Genomic DNA, 16,530 nt, shown 5'->3' with positions numbered 1-16,530 from the left:
GAAGGTTGTGTGTTCGATTCCCTCTGCCGATGTGAGGGCAGTGTTGGTGGGTGATCTGTAAGTACCTCTATAAGTGCCCTTTGGGCCCGGAGGCATGCCCTGACCCTGGTGGTGACCGGAGCCGAACCCACCTAAACTTTTTGTAACCAAAAAAAAAAAAAAAAATATATATATATATATAGAGAGAGAGAGAGAGACACCACAAAACAAGCAATCCCAATAGCACAAGGCGTGCCAAATAGATTGTGAGGGCAGTGTTGGTGGGTGATCTGTAAGTACCTCTATAAGTGCCCTTTGGGCCCGGAGGCATGCCCTGACCCTGGTGGTGACCGGAGCCGAACCCACCTAAACTTTTTGTAACCAAAAATATATATATATATATATATATATATATATATATATATATATATATATATAGAGAGAGAGAGACACCACAAAACAAGCAATCCCAATAGCACAAGGCGTGCCAAATAGATTACTAAAGATACACAGAGTCACTCAGGCAAAACAAAAATCATTTGCCGATGCCCAGACATTGAAAAGGGCTCGACCACCACTTATCGGTGCCGAACATAAAGGTGGGTTTTTTAGCTTTCAGCCAGCCTAAATACAAATATTTTACTTTATCCAACAACTTGGGAATAGGAGTTGCAGAATTATTAAACAACCTATTATTACGCTCAATTCATAAAACCTAGACACAAAGAAGCCAAATAAGCCGAAGGAAAGACCGCCTAGCTTTACCACCACTTGTTGAGTGAACAAACTGTAAAAAATGATCGGAGAAAGAGTTGGAGTTCACCCCATGAAACCGATCCAATCACGCACAAGAGGCATTAAAGATGCAAAAGTAAAGCACGATAAAAATAAGGGTTAATTATGTTTCTAGTCCCTATAAAATAGCGACCTTGTAAGTTTAGTCCTTACTTAATTTTAATAGCATTTTTAGTCCCTAATTTTGTTTTTTTGCCCTGAGTATTAGTCCCTACTCAATTCAAATTTGTTTAATTTATGCTTAAACTCTTAAATTTTTGAACAATTTTTTGCAGACATGTTTAGAACATTACTAAAAGTTCCTCCGCAAAAAATTATCGCAAAATTTGATTTCTACATCCAGATTTTATTACTTTTTATCTTTAACTTTTGTCATTTTAAAAAATTCATATTTAATTCATTTCATGTCTGAAAATTCTAAATTTTAGTAAACGAACCTTTCATAGTGTTCTAATCTTGTCTCAAAAAAATCGTTCAAAAATTTAAGAGTTTAAGGATAATTAATCAAACTTTGTTTTAGCAAGGACTAAAATTATAAGTAAATTTTTTTTTATAGGGACTAAAAATGCTATTAAAATTAAGTAAGGACTAAACTTACAAGGTCGCTATTTTATAGGGACTAGAAACATAATTAACCCTAAAAATAAATGTTGCGCCCCTTCTACAAAACTACAATCAGATACACATAGGAAGGCTTCTGAAGAGATGACCCCTCTATTTACCAAATTTGATTTAATGGGCAATCTGTCACGAAGCAGCCTTCACGCAAAAACTGGGACCTTTAACGGAACCTGGTTATGCCAAATCATCTCCGCTGCAGAATCCGCAAGAGGAATATCTTTCATTGTTAGCAAGTGGTACATGCTTAGAACTTGTGAAGCCCCGATACTTCAAAATGGATGACGTACCGTATCCCCTGCGTATCCTGCACCGATACCTGCCCGATACTTCCCGATACGTATCCAAATATTAAATTTTATTTTTAAAAAAATTAATTATCCGATACTTTCCGATACGTCCCGATACACACGGATACTTGTGTTTTTTATATTATTTTGATTTCTGATTTTTTTTAAAAAAAAATAAGAATAAAAACATTATATTACTATAATATATATACATTTCCTTTATCTTTCTTTGGTGCCAGTACGACCCACACCACACCACACAAACAATTGCATCTTTCCCTTTCTAAGAAATTAGGGTTTCAACTTTTTCTTCCAAAGTGGTCGCCGTCCACTTTGGCCACCGTCGAAGTCTTGGTATTGGACGACTTTGGTATATATTGCGTATGTAATTGACTAATGACCACTCTCTTAATCGTCAATATTATTTATATTTATGTTAATGTGCTACGAGCCTGGTTTCTTGTGTTTGTTAATATATTTGCATATTAAAAAAATGGTTATAATTATATTGTACATTTAATTATATAATTTTTTTATTAACGTATCCCAGCCGTATCTATCTTATTTTTGAAATTTTTCCGTATCGGTGCAGTATCGTATCCGTATCGTATTTCGTATCCGGGCTTCACAGGACGATAAAAATAAATGTTGCGCCCCTTCTACAAAACTACAATCAGATACACATAGGGAGGCTTATGAAGAGATGACCCCTCTATTTACCAAATTTGATTTAATGGGCAATCTGTCACGAAGCAGCCTTCACGCAAAAACTGGGACCTTTAACGGAACCTGGTTATGCCAAATCATCTCCGCTGCAGAATCCGCAAGAGGAATATCTTTCATTGTTAGCAAGTGGTACATGCTTAGAACTGAGTAACCCCCTGGAGGGTCAGGAAACAACAACCACTAATCTGAAACATTAACATGCAAAGAAATATCATGCCGTAAAGTTCTACACTCCTCTAACATCTCATCCTCCCATGCCCACAATCTCCGCCCACTTCCACGCTTCCCTGCTCCACGCCAAGTGAAAACAATGAAAATATTATATGCATTTTTTAAAAAACAATGAAAATATAAAAAAATACCATCATTTTTCTAAAAGTAGTAGATTTGTTTTGGTCTCTCATAAAAAATATGGAGGACATATTAATACATAACAAAATGATCATTTTTAGTCTCTTACAAAAATAAATCGTGATAATTTGGTTAAATTATAAAAAAATCCTAATTAGTTTTTTATTTTTGAATTGTGGTTAGAAATTATAAGTTCAAATACGAATAAAGGAGAATGAAGGATTTGTTAAAGAAAATATGTTATAATAATTTCTCTTCGATGATTCCATATAATTCGTAGAATCCTATGAAATCTAATAAATTCATAGATAGAATCCTCTAAAATCTTATAAATCATTAAAGTCATTTTAAATCTTTAAAAATCCACACACTTTTTAGACCAAAATTTTGTTTTTATAATACACATAAATAAAATTAGACTCAATTTTGATAATAGATTTTGTAAGAAGAAAAAAAATAAATTGACAATTAATGATTCTAAAATTGGATTGGTCGTTAAGTCGTTTACATTTTTTCTTTGACTCACAAGATTGGTCATTTCTCTTTCTTTTGTTTTCATAGATTGGTCGCAGAATTATCAAACCAGAGAACCTCGGAACTTGCGTACACGAAACGACATCGTTTACTTCAGACAAACACAGAAAAATATTCCTTCTCCTCATCTTCCTTCGTTTTACTCTCTTCACCACTCTTTCCTCTTCTTTTCTTCAAGGTACATATATTCAACAATTTCCCATTTTACGCCTTTGATTTCATTATTAATCTTTCTTTTTTGTTATATTTGTTTGTAAAGTTTGAGTTTTTAAGTATTCAAGTTTGAAATGACAGAAAGATGTTTAAAGGGTATATGAGATTCAATTCTGTAACTTTGTTTAATAAAAAAAAAATTACAATTTAAGCTAAGATTGTTGTTTTATTTTCAGATTCATTGAATAACTGATCTATATTATAAACCAGATACATTAATTATCTAATGACTTTTAAAAAAAAAAAATCTTTACTTATATATGAGACAGGACGGAGTAATTTTTTTTAGGACTAGGATTGTCTTAATTTGAAAGTTATTCAGCTAATGTTTAGTTTTTATTCTTGTTTGTTTCATAATGCAGTTAAAGTGATCAGTTAGTTGTTCTTCTCAAGCTGTTTTTAGCTGGTGATTCACTAAATAGATGGATCGGAAGCGGCATATTGCAATTTTTACTACTGCTAGCCTTCCATGGTTGACTGGAACCGCAGTGAATCCTCTCTTTCGTGCGGCGTATCTTTACAAAGCTGGGATAAGTAATGTCACCTTAGTGATCCCTTGGTTATCTTTGAAAGATCAAAAAGTAGTATATCCGAACAATATTACATTTGATTCTCCTGCTGAGCAGGAGAAATATATTCGTCAATGGCTTGAGGATAGAGTTGGATTTGCATCTGGTTTCAGCATAAAGTTTTATCCGGGAAAGGTGATAACTTCTCTCACTGTTTGTACATTTGCCATTAACTGGAAATATTGTAAACTTACACATGAAACCACTGAAATATGCACACATGAAAGTGAATACCCAAGTTTAAGTTTGGCCGTCAAGGAAAAAATGTTATTTTGGCAACCTGGTTTGCTAATGAATGAGGTTTTGCAACTTCAAGTTGCCAATATTTGAATAGTAATGTGTTTTTCTTTGACATACTTGGGTCTATAGTTTGAGCCATTTACCTGTTTTCAAAATTCTCCATTTCTGTTTTATTTAGTTTTGTTTACTTGCAATTATATGCGACCTGAGTGTTTTCCAATTGAAATCATGATACCTTTTGTTATATAAGTAGTGCTAATTGATGATATGCTTACAATGCAGTTTTCTAGAGATAAAAGGAGCATTCTTGCTGTTGGCGATATTTCAGAAATTATCCCCGACAAAGATGCAGATATTGCTGTTCTAGAAGAGCCTGAGCACCTGACGTGGTTTCATCATGGGAAAAGATGGAAAACTAAATTCAAGCTAGTTATAGGAATTATTCACACCAATTATTTAGCATATGTGAAGAGAGAGAAGAATGGAAACCTGCAAGCATTTTTACTGAAATATTTAAACAACTGGGTTGTTGGTATATATTGTCACAAGGTAAGTTAATTTTTATTTTTTTTTCCACAAACAATATTTATGCATCCAGTGTTTACCTTGGCATACTATACTGTCTTTTACTTCTGCAATGAAAGAAGCTAGAGCCATGAAATTATTGCATTTTTTTCTTCACCTGCAAAGTTAAATTAAATGGTCATCTTATCTGCCCCATTACTAACAATTAGATTATGAGTTGATGCTATTGAATCAACTGGTTGATAAACATTAGCACAATGGTGTGATATTGACCTGCAGGGAGGATCTACTCACCCATTTTTCATACACTACTGGATAACTTTTTAGACTTTGGATTTCATCAATTATATTTCGTTAAATTTATCTAGTTGATACTATGGCACGCTATTTTTTAAAATACAAGTACATGTTGACTATAACATACTTTTGAATATTCAATTTATCTAAAGTTTAACGTACATGATCGAGATAAAAGTATGAAATCCAATGACTATGTATTTCATACAAGGTTATTGAACAATGCAATCCCCTAACTCCCATATATATTAAATGATTGAAGAGTGTGTATATCTGTGCAATATACAATTTATTCTACTACTTGGTTCATTTGGTTGGTGTGTAATCCTTATATCATCACTGAGCTTTCATAATGTTTTTTGGTGTATTCATCTGTGTGGGTAAAACTAACACCTTATCTAAAGATAACATGAGTTTTTTTCTTGAGGTGGGAGCTTTACATTCTCAAGCTGTATTCATAAATATCACCGCAGTGGGAAATGAAGCTTTGTTCTTATGATTTGTTTTGAAAATACTCCCTCCAATCTTGATTAGTAAAAATAACCAACTTCACACCAATTAAGAAATTTAGTTAAATGAAATTAATCTTCTTGATCTCATAAAAAAATATCAGTGCATTCTCAAAAGTGTCCTTCACAGGAACTTGTTCCATGAGAATAAAAGAGTCATTGGAAAATTAAACATATTAATGAAAGGGCGTTTTAGGATACATGTCATTGAATAGAGTCAAAGTAGTAATAATGTTTACCGCTTTCATGAACTTGTTGCAACCATTGCATGCGCTTGCTCTGTTTGAACTGATTACCTGTATTATCGCAGGTAATCAGACTCTCTGCTGCCACTCAGGATTACTCTGGGTCCATCGTCTGTAACGTTCACGGAGTTAATCCAAAATTCCTTGAGATTGGCAAGAAAAAAAGGGAGCAACAACAAAATGGAGAGAATGCCTTTACCAAAGGTGCCTATTTTATTGGGAAAATGATATGGAGCAAAGGCTACAAGGAGCTGCTCCAACTTCTTAATGATCATCAAAAGGAATTATCTGCTTTTGAGCTTGATTTATTTGGAAGTGGAGAGGACTCTGATGAAGTTCAAGAAGCTGCTAAAAAGCTGGAAATGACAGTTAGAGTGCATCCAGCCCGTGATCATGCTGATGATCTATTTCATGAGTAAGTTTCATATTTATCTCTTGCGCTTTGTATTTTGTTTTTGTCTGAATGGCGTGTTAAAGTTTGTTTTTATCTCTTCGACAATGTACTGATGGGAACATGTGTATGTTTACTATTTAACACTTTATTTCCTCTGCTCCAGTTTCAAATTGTTTATTAATCCGAGCACAACAGATGTGGTTTGCACGACAACAGCAGAAGCTTTAGCAATGGGAAAAATTGTTGTGTGCGCGGACCATTGCTCAAATGAATTTTTTAAGCAGTTCCCGAATTGTTGGACGTATAATAACCACAAGGAATTTGTTGCACTAACACTTAAGGCATTGACCGAAGAACCCGGCCAACCTACAGACGCTCAGAGACATGACCTTTCATGGGAGGCTGCCACAGAACGGTTTCTTAAGGCCGTTGACCTCGACAAGCCATCTGAAAGAAAATTATTATCAAGAACTACTTCAAACTATCTGTCTACTTCGTTATATTTGCAACAGACAGTAGAGGATGCATCAGCATTTGTACATCATGTAGCTTCTGGGTTTGAAATATCACGAAGAATATTTGGTGCCATTCCACATAGCTTGCAACCCGATGAACAGCTGCGCAAGGAACTCGGGTTTGCTAATACTTCCGGGACATAAGGTTTGAAAAATTATGTGTTATTAACGACAGTAGTTAAAATTTGTTTAATTTATTCCTAAAAGGTTGAGAGTGGTTTGCTCATTCAAATGCTCTCTTTCTAGTCAGGATAGGAATTAAAAAGTTTAGTGCCTTGAATAGATGTATGTTAAATAAGGCATCTTTGTTTAGCATCAGTAAATGTTGGAGAATTTGACTATTTCACCTGAGTTGAGATGACTGGTGTAATCCATATTGTTTGTAGTAACAAGTTCAACTCCAAACCCATTTAAATGAAGTAAGAACTACACCACAGATAACATAACAATTGAAAAACTTTAATTTGTTAACAAAATGAGCTATGGATTACATGTCAGGTCAGCTCATCAATGTAGCTGGTTCACTAGTTGGCAGTTGTTCTCCTAGTTGTTCTGTCAAAAGTCGTGGGTAACACGTCATTGTCGAGTTCCACTATATCTTTTGACTAAGTTTTTAGCCTTTGAGGACCCACGTTCTATCTAAGTAGTGGCATTGAGAAAGTTGGCTGGTCCAACATCGCACATCCTTCACTTGGTTGAACGGTCTCCTCGCCTAATTGTTCGATCGCCTATTTACCAAATTCAACTATAAGGATAATTCTTTTTAGTGTAAACAACTATGTTACAAGAAAAAAAATCAGATTTTAATCTCACAAGAAAAATTCAATTTTAGTCCATACACATACAAAAAAAAAAATCTAATTTTAGTATCAATATAGTCTTTGACCAAAAAAAATTAAGGTACCAATTTGGTTTGCAACAACAAAATGAAACTAGCAATTTGACCCCTGTAAAAAAAAAGCATCAATTTTTTTTTTAAAAAAACAATATTAATTTGATCTCTTAAATTTTCACAAACTACAATTTTAATATTTTCATGAAGAAAACAATAAAATAAGGGATCATTTGTGTAGGAATCTTAACGTCCCTTATTTTTGTAAATAAAACATGTGGTTGCCAATAAGAGAGTTGGATTGCAACATAAGCTCAATCACGCTAAAAATAAATGAAAAAGAAAAAGACTATTACTTTTTCTATTCTATGAGGTTCTCATGTGTCCTATTTTTTTCCTTTCAAAAGTGCCCTTTGGATTTTAGATTTCGAAACCAATTTGAATTCTAAAATTCGAAAACTGTTTACATATAAAACGAAAACAATAACTTTCCCCATTTCTTCAGTTTTACATTTACCCCATTTCACATTCTCTCATCCTTTATCCCAAAATCCAAAATCCACGAATTGGTCGAATCTTGGAGTTTTTTTTTTGTTGCTCAAAATCATCACATTTGAAGCTTTATAAAACATCAAACTAAAGTTTAGGTCTCATTCTCTGTGCATGCAAATGTTTGGGTTCGTTTTTTTCTCTCTCCTCTAGACTGCATTTTTTCGGATTATAAAATCCGAACGGGATTGTTGCTGTTCGGATTTTATAATCCGAAGCGCACCAGCAGACCATTTTTATGACAGTTTTGTGGATTTCTGTTGATTGTGTGCTACTTGATTATGCATGTTACAGGTATGGAACACACCAGGGGTCATAGAGAATCGATGCATGCTTATTTTAGGCAAGATAGTATGGAGAGGGCTAATAGTGGGGTGGGTGGGGGGGGGGGGGAGGGGGTGCTCAAGAGTGGTGGCAGAGACAGGGGCAAGGGAAGATGTCGAGGGAACAACTCAGGAGAGCGATCCTGAGCCATAGTACGTGCCCTATATGGAGGGTGATGCTGAGCAGCAGGAGGAGGGCGATCTTGAGTAGTAGGTGGGTGTGGAGTCAGAGCAACTTGATGACTATCCGGGTGACCCACACGACTTGGCTGTGCTGACCATGTATCATGTTCACGTGGTCAGGATGGCGGCTGATGGAGTGGTAAGACGCTACATCTTTTATTAAATATAAATTGAATTCCTATGTTGTTTTAATTATCGTAAGCTGTTGTTAATTTTTTTCATTTATTATTCTGATTATTGTGAAGTTGATGTTAATCTTTTGTTTTTAATTTTTGCAGTGGCGTAGCAATTTAAAATGTGTAAACAACATGAAGAAGATTGCGGCGATACATGATAAAGAAAACATGGCTTGAATGGCAGCCCAATGGTTTAAGGATGACTTGAGTGCCACCTGTCTTTAGTGGCTGTAGGATACCAACTACAGTCAAATTGACCACGGGTTGTGTTCTGTCTTTGTTGAGAGATGTTACTAAGAGACATCGAGCTTCCATCTTCCATTTGGGGAGAAGATAATGACACTTAATGATGTGTCCAGTCTGCTGCATCTCCCCATTGAGGGCATGCTTGTGGCCCAGTGCCTAGGACTGAGGCTATTGAGACGATGGTGTAGTTGTTGGGGGGCTGATGTGGACCAAACATGGTATCAGGTGGAAAGGACAAATGGTTCCCATGCACGATTTAACTGGTTGAATGATATTTTCAAGGAGCTTCTTCGGAAGGCACAACAGGCCTACATGCAGGTCATTTGGCTGAGATGCAGGAGAAGCGGAAACATCCTCTCCACATATATTTGCTATACTTGATGGGTATCACGCTCTTCATTGACAAGAGCGCCACATATGTGGATGTCACTTATTTGAGGAACTTCAGAGATTTGAAGCCTGTCTCTGATTATGCATCGGGAGCTGTTGCCCTTGCACACCTGTACATGGAGCTTAACAATGCCTCCCATTATAAGACCAACCATCTGGTAGGATACTTATCTTTGTTGCAGGTATAAATAATAATGGACTACATGTTTATTCATCCGTATGTCTTGGTTGTTTGTATACTTATATGTTGTTGACTTTGTTGCATGCTTAGGTGTTTCAGCACTTCAAGGGTATGTGAGTCAAGGATGCATGAGGTGGATATCTGGACCAACAACATCCATGTGCCTTGATGTATCTACCGATGAGAGGTATGGCTACACCAGACGAATAAAGAGAGCATATGGATCAGTTGGATCTAGCGGATGTTATCATGTCCCCGTATGCTGAACACTGTCAAACATGTTCGTTCGAACGGGTCATCCTTTATTATGGATAGCTCAGATACGATACTCGTAGGGTGAGATATCTTCCAGTGTAAGTGCTTCGCCAGTTTGGGTTTGTCCATACCGTCCCCAGACATCCATGTGAGAGTGCATCTCCTCAGACAACCTTATCGAAGATCAGCTACCACTATGCGCACCATCTTGATCATATGCTGTTAGGTTAGGACTCAGGGCTTGCTGCTATGACTGATAATGAGACGTCACAAGGATACATCTGATGGTTTTATTCCATCTCACATCCACGCATCATACTTCCAGACTAGGTTGTTCATGTCCCGAGGCCACCCGAGAGGAGGCCCTTGATGAGATCGCTGCTGAGCAGGAGGGAAAGCATGAGTACCTAGACCTACCCGGAATGTTGGGCAGTACAAAAGACCATGTCTATTCCGTCATGGTTAGTGGTGCGGTGGCACAAGGTATTGATGAATGGAGTCATTTGGAAGCAATTCTAGCGGAGGTTCATGAAGGACGGGTTTATCGCCGTAGACGTGGTGGTAGGGGTGAGGGTGACACAACTTAGTTTTATGGTGTTGTAATATTTTGACTCATGTTTGATGTTTTGCATTTTATGTTTGAACATTTGGTTTGTAACCTTTGGATAATTTCAGTTTTAAATTTATTGTTTGAAAATTGTGTTGTTTCTTATTGTTTTATTTGAGTATTTATTTTATACGAGCACAAATGTATGTTTATATCATTTGGAAATAGTTTCTTACCATATATATGTCCCAACCAAAAGACAAAACTTCTGTCTATGTGCTGAGACAATTCATATTATATAATCTGAAAGGTACCTTTTTTTACTCCAAAGTTAGACTTTTCTGTGGTGTTTGTCACTTTCCGTATTCTATAATCTGAAATGACTAAAAGAGTTTCAGATTATACAATCTGAAACATAGTTTTACAGAGATTACACAAACATCTCCAAGGTGCTCTAGGTTCCAACAATTTATGAAATTCGAATTTTAGAATCCAAACTGGTTTCGGATTCTAAAATCCGAAGAAAGAGTATTTTTGAAAGAAAAAAAATAGGGTGGGTGAGAATGCAATAGGGTAGGAAAAGTAATAGTAAGAAAAAATTGGGTGGAGAAAAATATTGCAAGAGAAACTAATGTGGCCCAATTTCATTTTATGAGAGTAAATATGGTTTTCGTTTCAAGGACTAATCTAGGCTCCACACATATTGTCGAAAATTAAAATGGATCTTCACTCTTCCTAAACATTTGTGTCACACTGTTTTGGTGCAATTAAAAAAAATACTATTATCTTAAGGGAAACATACGTTTGAAAATCTTATAAATATATTTAGATAATTATGAATTTTTTAAAGAATAAATCATTTTTTTTATAATTATTAACTTTTCCTTAAAAAAAACTTTAGTCAAAAGAAAAAAAAATTATTCTAAGAATACTATTAAAATATTTCGTAAAAGAAAAAGTATACTATTAAATAAAAGAAATAGATAAATGTTGTAAAAAAAAGTAAATAGTTTTTAAAATTCAACTGCAATATCCAATACATTAATTAGTTTATCTTTAAATAAAAAATGATAAATTTTTTATTAGAGTTTTAATTAATGTTTTTATATTTTTTTGTCAAAGTACTTTATTGACTAAAAATTTACTATTAATATGAATAAGTTGGAAATAAGAGTTCCTATCCTAAACTCTGCATATTACTTGCAATTTTTCTACCAATTGAGTTTTTACATATTTTAAAACATTATAAAAAAATTTAGATAAAGAATAGAGTCCATATTCCTTAAAAAAAAATAGTCTACAATGTATCAAATGACTTTTGGCCTTATAACTTATGCAAACCGCACTGCAAACACCCTTAAGTCGAAGTTTATTAAATATTGTGATTTTTGGACAATGTTGTTGTACTACCATCAATACTACTTTATCCGATCACATTTATAAGCAAAAAACAATTGTTTATGTTCATTAAATAAATAATGTATTTGACCATATTTATAGCTAGATACATTAGTTATTCGAAGAATCTAAAAAAATTGTATTTTTCTTACAATTGTGACCGTAGAGAGTATTAGCTAAGCAATGTAAATGAAACTGAAACCTCGAAAACCAGTTTTCAGTTGCTTTCTCAAATTCCGTGTTGTTCGTTATGGCATGGTTGCCACATCACAAAATCTAGAAAGACAACCTCAGTTTCAAGCTCATTCATTCACAAAACAACAAAACCCTTCACAAGGAAAAACACCCTTTACAATTCTACAACGTTTGCGTGCAGTTCTTCACTCCAAAATGCCTGCCACATGGCATCATAACAAACGTTACTCACAAGCACTTTTGTGTTCTTACCATGTTTGGATCATTTCAGCATTATAAAATTTGTTTTCTTTCATTTCTTAAGGCTTTGTATTCTGCTGTTTGTAAAAGTTGTTTTCTTTCAGTTCTTGAGAGGCTTTGTATTCTGCTGTTTGAGAAAGCAACATGGCAGAAGAAGGTTTTAATCCCCATGATTATTTTACTCTGCCACCAAACTGGAGGGATGATCCTGAAACTAGAGTAATATTTTTCATCACTTAATTTCTTCAAATCAGTTGAAGGGCCTACTTTCATATTACCTATCTTTGAATTAAGTTGTAGTTTGTAATTTTCTTTTTTTCTTTAATTCCTTTTTCTGATGTTCCTTAGATCCTTTTTGTTCTTGCTTTTGCTGAATTATTTTCGAGAAAATAGATTTGTAGAAGCTATGACTAAATATTACAATCAAGATTGCGTTCGTAGCTTCCCTCTCTTGCGCTCAAGTGTGCGTTCACTTATGGGTGAACATGAGTCATACTCATACACAGCAAATCAATTAATTTTTGTTATATATATTGAATAGAAATTTCATTCTGTTTGAATTCAAAGCTCAGATCCAACTCTTTTTTTTACTGAATCAATGCTCAGATCTATCCATCAATTATGTTGATTCTCTGATAGGTTTGAAACGTAATTAAGAACGGTGGATATGTTGCTTAAAGAAAGAAAGCACTATATTTTGCAGGTTGCTAACAAGTGGTCATGATTATGTGTTTGATGATATATCTGTTTCAGCCCTTAAAATTGTATGAATGTTATATAAATTTTTTAATATTGAATTTGAATTTATGATTGCAGTGTTTCATAAATTTGGACACAGGGAGAATATTCCGTTACAGTGGGGATTTTGTTGGCTTTGTTGACGCCTATCCGAATCAATATGTGAGTTTCTAGCTTCTTTTTTTTTTTTTTTTTTTTTTTTAATTTCTTTTATGGTCGAATAATTTCCTTGTGCACAACCAGTATTAACACTTGACCTAAGTGCTGTATGTACCTCTAATTTACTCTCTTGATCAGTAATTATTATCTAATAATCCCTCAAAAAAAAAATTATTATCTAATAACTTTCCTGTTTTGAAATACTTGTGCAATATTAAACGTGTTCTATCAATTTTTGAGATTTCTTGCTCTTTTTTTTTTTTTGTTTTTGCAGTGTTACTCCTTTTGAAACTAAGGTCCCGTTTAATTTCTGAAAAAAATTTCACTTTTCATTTCTTAAAATATATGTTCGTTTTATATTACCAACAAAGGGATGGAAGACTTATGTAGTGAATAGTTGTGATAGGGAGAAGCTGGAAGGGAAACTATATATTATCAAAAGTTGTAAGAGAAAATGATGAGGAAAGTATTCCTGCATTCTCTTATGTTTATTATTTGAAGTAAAAATGAAAACAGGAAACATGAGATTCTTAGTTAAATGAGTACATTGTTAACTCATTAATTACTTCTCAAAGCATCTTTAATTACATATCTAGCATAAATCATATGTAATGCTTGTTTTTTTTATTTTTTTTTTTTATTTTATCTCATTAGAAATTAATCATCAGAAGTAACATGTCATGTGATAGAGGAAGTGGCAACTTTGACAAATCAGTATTAAGATTTCAAAACTTCTTTTGCAATTTTTACAATATCTTTGTACAATGAGAAATATGTCTCAAAAGGGACTTTGGTACATTAAGTGCACCATAACCATTTTTCTATTACTACTGCTCTTTTTTGTACGTGTATCAAATTGGAAAACAACGAAATGTAACTTTATTAGTCCAAAACTTAATTCAAATGAAGAATTGTGGTGACCATATGCGGATAAATAGAGAGAATAATACATTCTAAGAACACTTGTATTTGATCTATGGGGATAGCTCTTAGCTGGTACATGCTGTATGATATTACATTTCTGAAAAATTGTAACTAAATATGTAATCTGTGGTTGTAGGCTGAAACTAAAATAAAATTTGAGGAGAAACCATCCACAACTAAGGACTCTTCTGAGGAAGCAACTGTAGCAATGGAAATAAAAGTGAGTTTTAAATTATTATTATTAATATTTTTCTGTTCATTTTTTTGTTTATTACCACTAGGTCAGAGTCTGGCCTATGGTCTGTTGTAGGCCTTTTTTCTTTGTCTAGTCTGATCTATTTAAAAACCTAGTCTGACATGAAAGCCTATTCAATGTTTATTTCATTTTAAGGTTATTAAATAGTCCATTTATTTTCCCGTTTTCTAAATAGGCTAAACAAACCTTTAAACATATTAAAAATACTATTTCACTTTAAGGCATGTCTATCATCGTAAAGCCTTAAAGACCTATTTCACTATAAGGACTTAAAGAATATTTAAATAGTTCATTGTTTGAGTTTTTTCTTTGAAGGGAGTCCATTGTTTGAGTTGTTTCGTGATTTTTATGTTTAATATAAATTAAAAAAAAGTTTTAATAGATATGCATAACTAGGATGACCTATCAAACTTCATAGGCTTTTTTTTGTAGGCCTTAAAAAGCCTAAGCGTATCCTTTATAACAAATAGGTAAGGTCAGGCCGTACACCCTTGTACGTCGACCTGACCTATTGCCAGCCTACCACTGACATAAGAATTACCATATTGGCTTTAACTGCATGCAACATATAAAACCTTGTAACCTATTTCTCTTGGTAATTGCTTTTCAAGGTGTATGGCTTTAACTGCATGCAACATATCAAATCTCATATATAGTCATTTTCTACCATTTATTTCTCCCTCTTTTTGAATATTGAAGCTCTTAAATAGATGATTAATAATAACTATATATATATATATATATATATATATATATATATATATATATATATTCTAAGCTTTCCATTCAAATGAGAAGTTTGATAGGAAATATATTTCCGTTTGTAGTTTTTTTATTCAGTTATATCAAAACTGTCAATCTATACTTGATAGAGAAATGTTAGCAACACACTATCTAATCTATCCCCCAATTTTTTTTAATACAAACACTCATATTGGTTGATATTCATGTGGGTCCTTTCAAATTTAAGTAGGGCACAGATGATTTAGAGGTATATGTTTCCAAAATAGTATATTCCACTTGAATTTTCAACAAATAATAGTGTATATGTTCAAGAGTGTTAGAGAGGGTGTTTTTGATTGAGGAAGTACTCCAAAACTTAATAGACTTTGATGGTCCATTCTAAGAAGTCTAGGATTTGATCTCTGACAATAACTGGAACATGTGGTAAGTTATTCATTTATGAGAAATTGAAACTATTTAATTTGTGGTTGTAGGAAAAAATTAAACTGAAATTGGCATCATGTGCAATTGTAGAGGATTCATCTATTTCTCTTGAGGTAACAACTCTAACAATGGAAACTGTTCCTGAAAAAGTGAGCTTAATTTTATGTATTTCTCTATGTTTATTCAAAGAATGGTGTGTTTCCTTGTAAACAAAGTCACTGCTTCTCAAGTGGCGTGGCTAACAAGTAACATACCAACCTTATATTGTTTCTTTCTTCTCAAGTAGTTAAGCCCTCAAGCACAAAGGTTAATAAGCACAAAGTTAGTCTGTACATTATAAATGATGCAGCCGCTGTACATTAAAACTCCTCCTTCTTCCAATATAGGAGATTAGAATTTAATGGTACATATGAAAATTTAATAAAATGACTAAGGGACATGTTTAAGGGCAGTGACGGACCCAGAAAATTTGAGTGGTGGGGGCCGTATTAATTTAAATTAATGAATAAATAAATTCAATTTAAGTTTAAAAATATTAGACAGTATGTTTTAAAAAATGAAACCAAATAAAAGAAAAATAAAATATGAAATTTTTTAAGTAGTATACTATGTCAATGTCCTATTTTTTACACATGCATCAAATAAGGTGTTGTCATATGAGTTAATGTAAATAAATAAAACACATGAGTTGTCATATTCATTAGTTGATGTGGAACACATCATTAGATTCATATGCAAAATAATTGTACATTAACGAATCATACTAGCTAAACTTATGAAAACATAAATACTCCTTTAGATCCTTTTTATAAAAGATAAATGAGTTGACAAAAATTCATATATTTAGTTTATATTATGAATGAGATATTTCAACTTTTGTTAACTCATTTGTCTCTTATAATAAAGATTAAATGGAGTATTATTTATGGTATATTTTTCTAAACTTATCATTAAAGAAAGACAAAAATAAA

At 33.4% G+C, this 16,530-nt stretch overlaps 1 protein-coding gene and 1 long non-coding RNA gene across 3 annotated transcripts; both read left to right on the top strand.

The window, feature by feature from the left end:
- Positions 1 to 3,283: 3,283 nt before the first annotated feature.
- Positions 3,284 to 7,240, top strand: DGD2 (digalactosyl diacylglycerol deficient 2). 2 transcript variants are annotated; one of them, XM_085722787.1, is made up of 5 exons: positions 3,284 to 3,471; positions 3,910 to 4,210; positions 4,598 to 4,864; positions 5,957 to 6,306; positions 6,449 to 7,240. In XM_085722787.1, exons 2-5 carry the CDS (start codon positions 3,929 to 3,931, stop codon positions 6,942 to 6,944), a joined length of 1,395 nt encoding a protein of 464 aa, XP_085578913.1. In that variant the 5' UTR covers positions 3,284 to 3,471; positions 3,910 to 3,928; the 3' UTR covers positions 6,945 to 7,240. The 2 variants fall into 2 exon arrangements, with proteins under 2 accessions (XP_085578913.1, XP_085578912.1); XM_085722786.1 differs by having other exon boundaries at positions 3,869 to 4,210.
- Positions 7,241 to 8,475: 1,235 nt separating this feature from the next.
- LOC146908612 (uncharacterized) lies at positions 8,476 to 10,655 on the top strand. Its single transcript, XR_015017556.1, has 3 exons — positions 8,476 to 8,826; positions 8,966 to 9,681; positions 9,771 to 10,655. It is a non-coding gene; the product is annotated as an uncharacterized LOC146908612 (long non-coding RNA).
- The last annotated feature ends 5,875 nt before the right edge of the window (positions 10,656 to 16,530 follow it).

This window comes from Medicago sativa, chromosome 7 (assembly GCF_051527215.1).
Source record: "Medicago sativa cultivar Bolivia chromosome 7, Bolivia_mono, whole genome shotgun sequence".
In the NCBI taxonomy this organism is placed as follows: Eukaryota; Viridiplantae; Streptophyta; class Magnoliopsida; order Fabales; family Fabaceae; genus Medicago; species Medicago sativa.
Note: the sequence above shows the minus strand (reverse complement) of the source record. Positions and strands in the feature narration are given on the sequence as shown.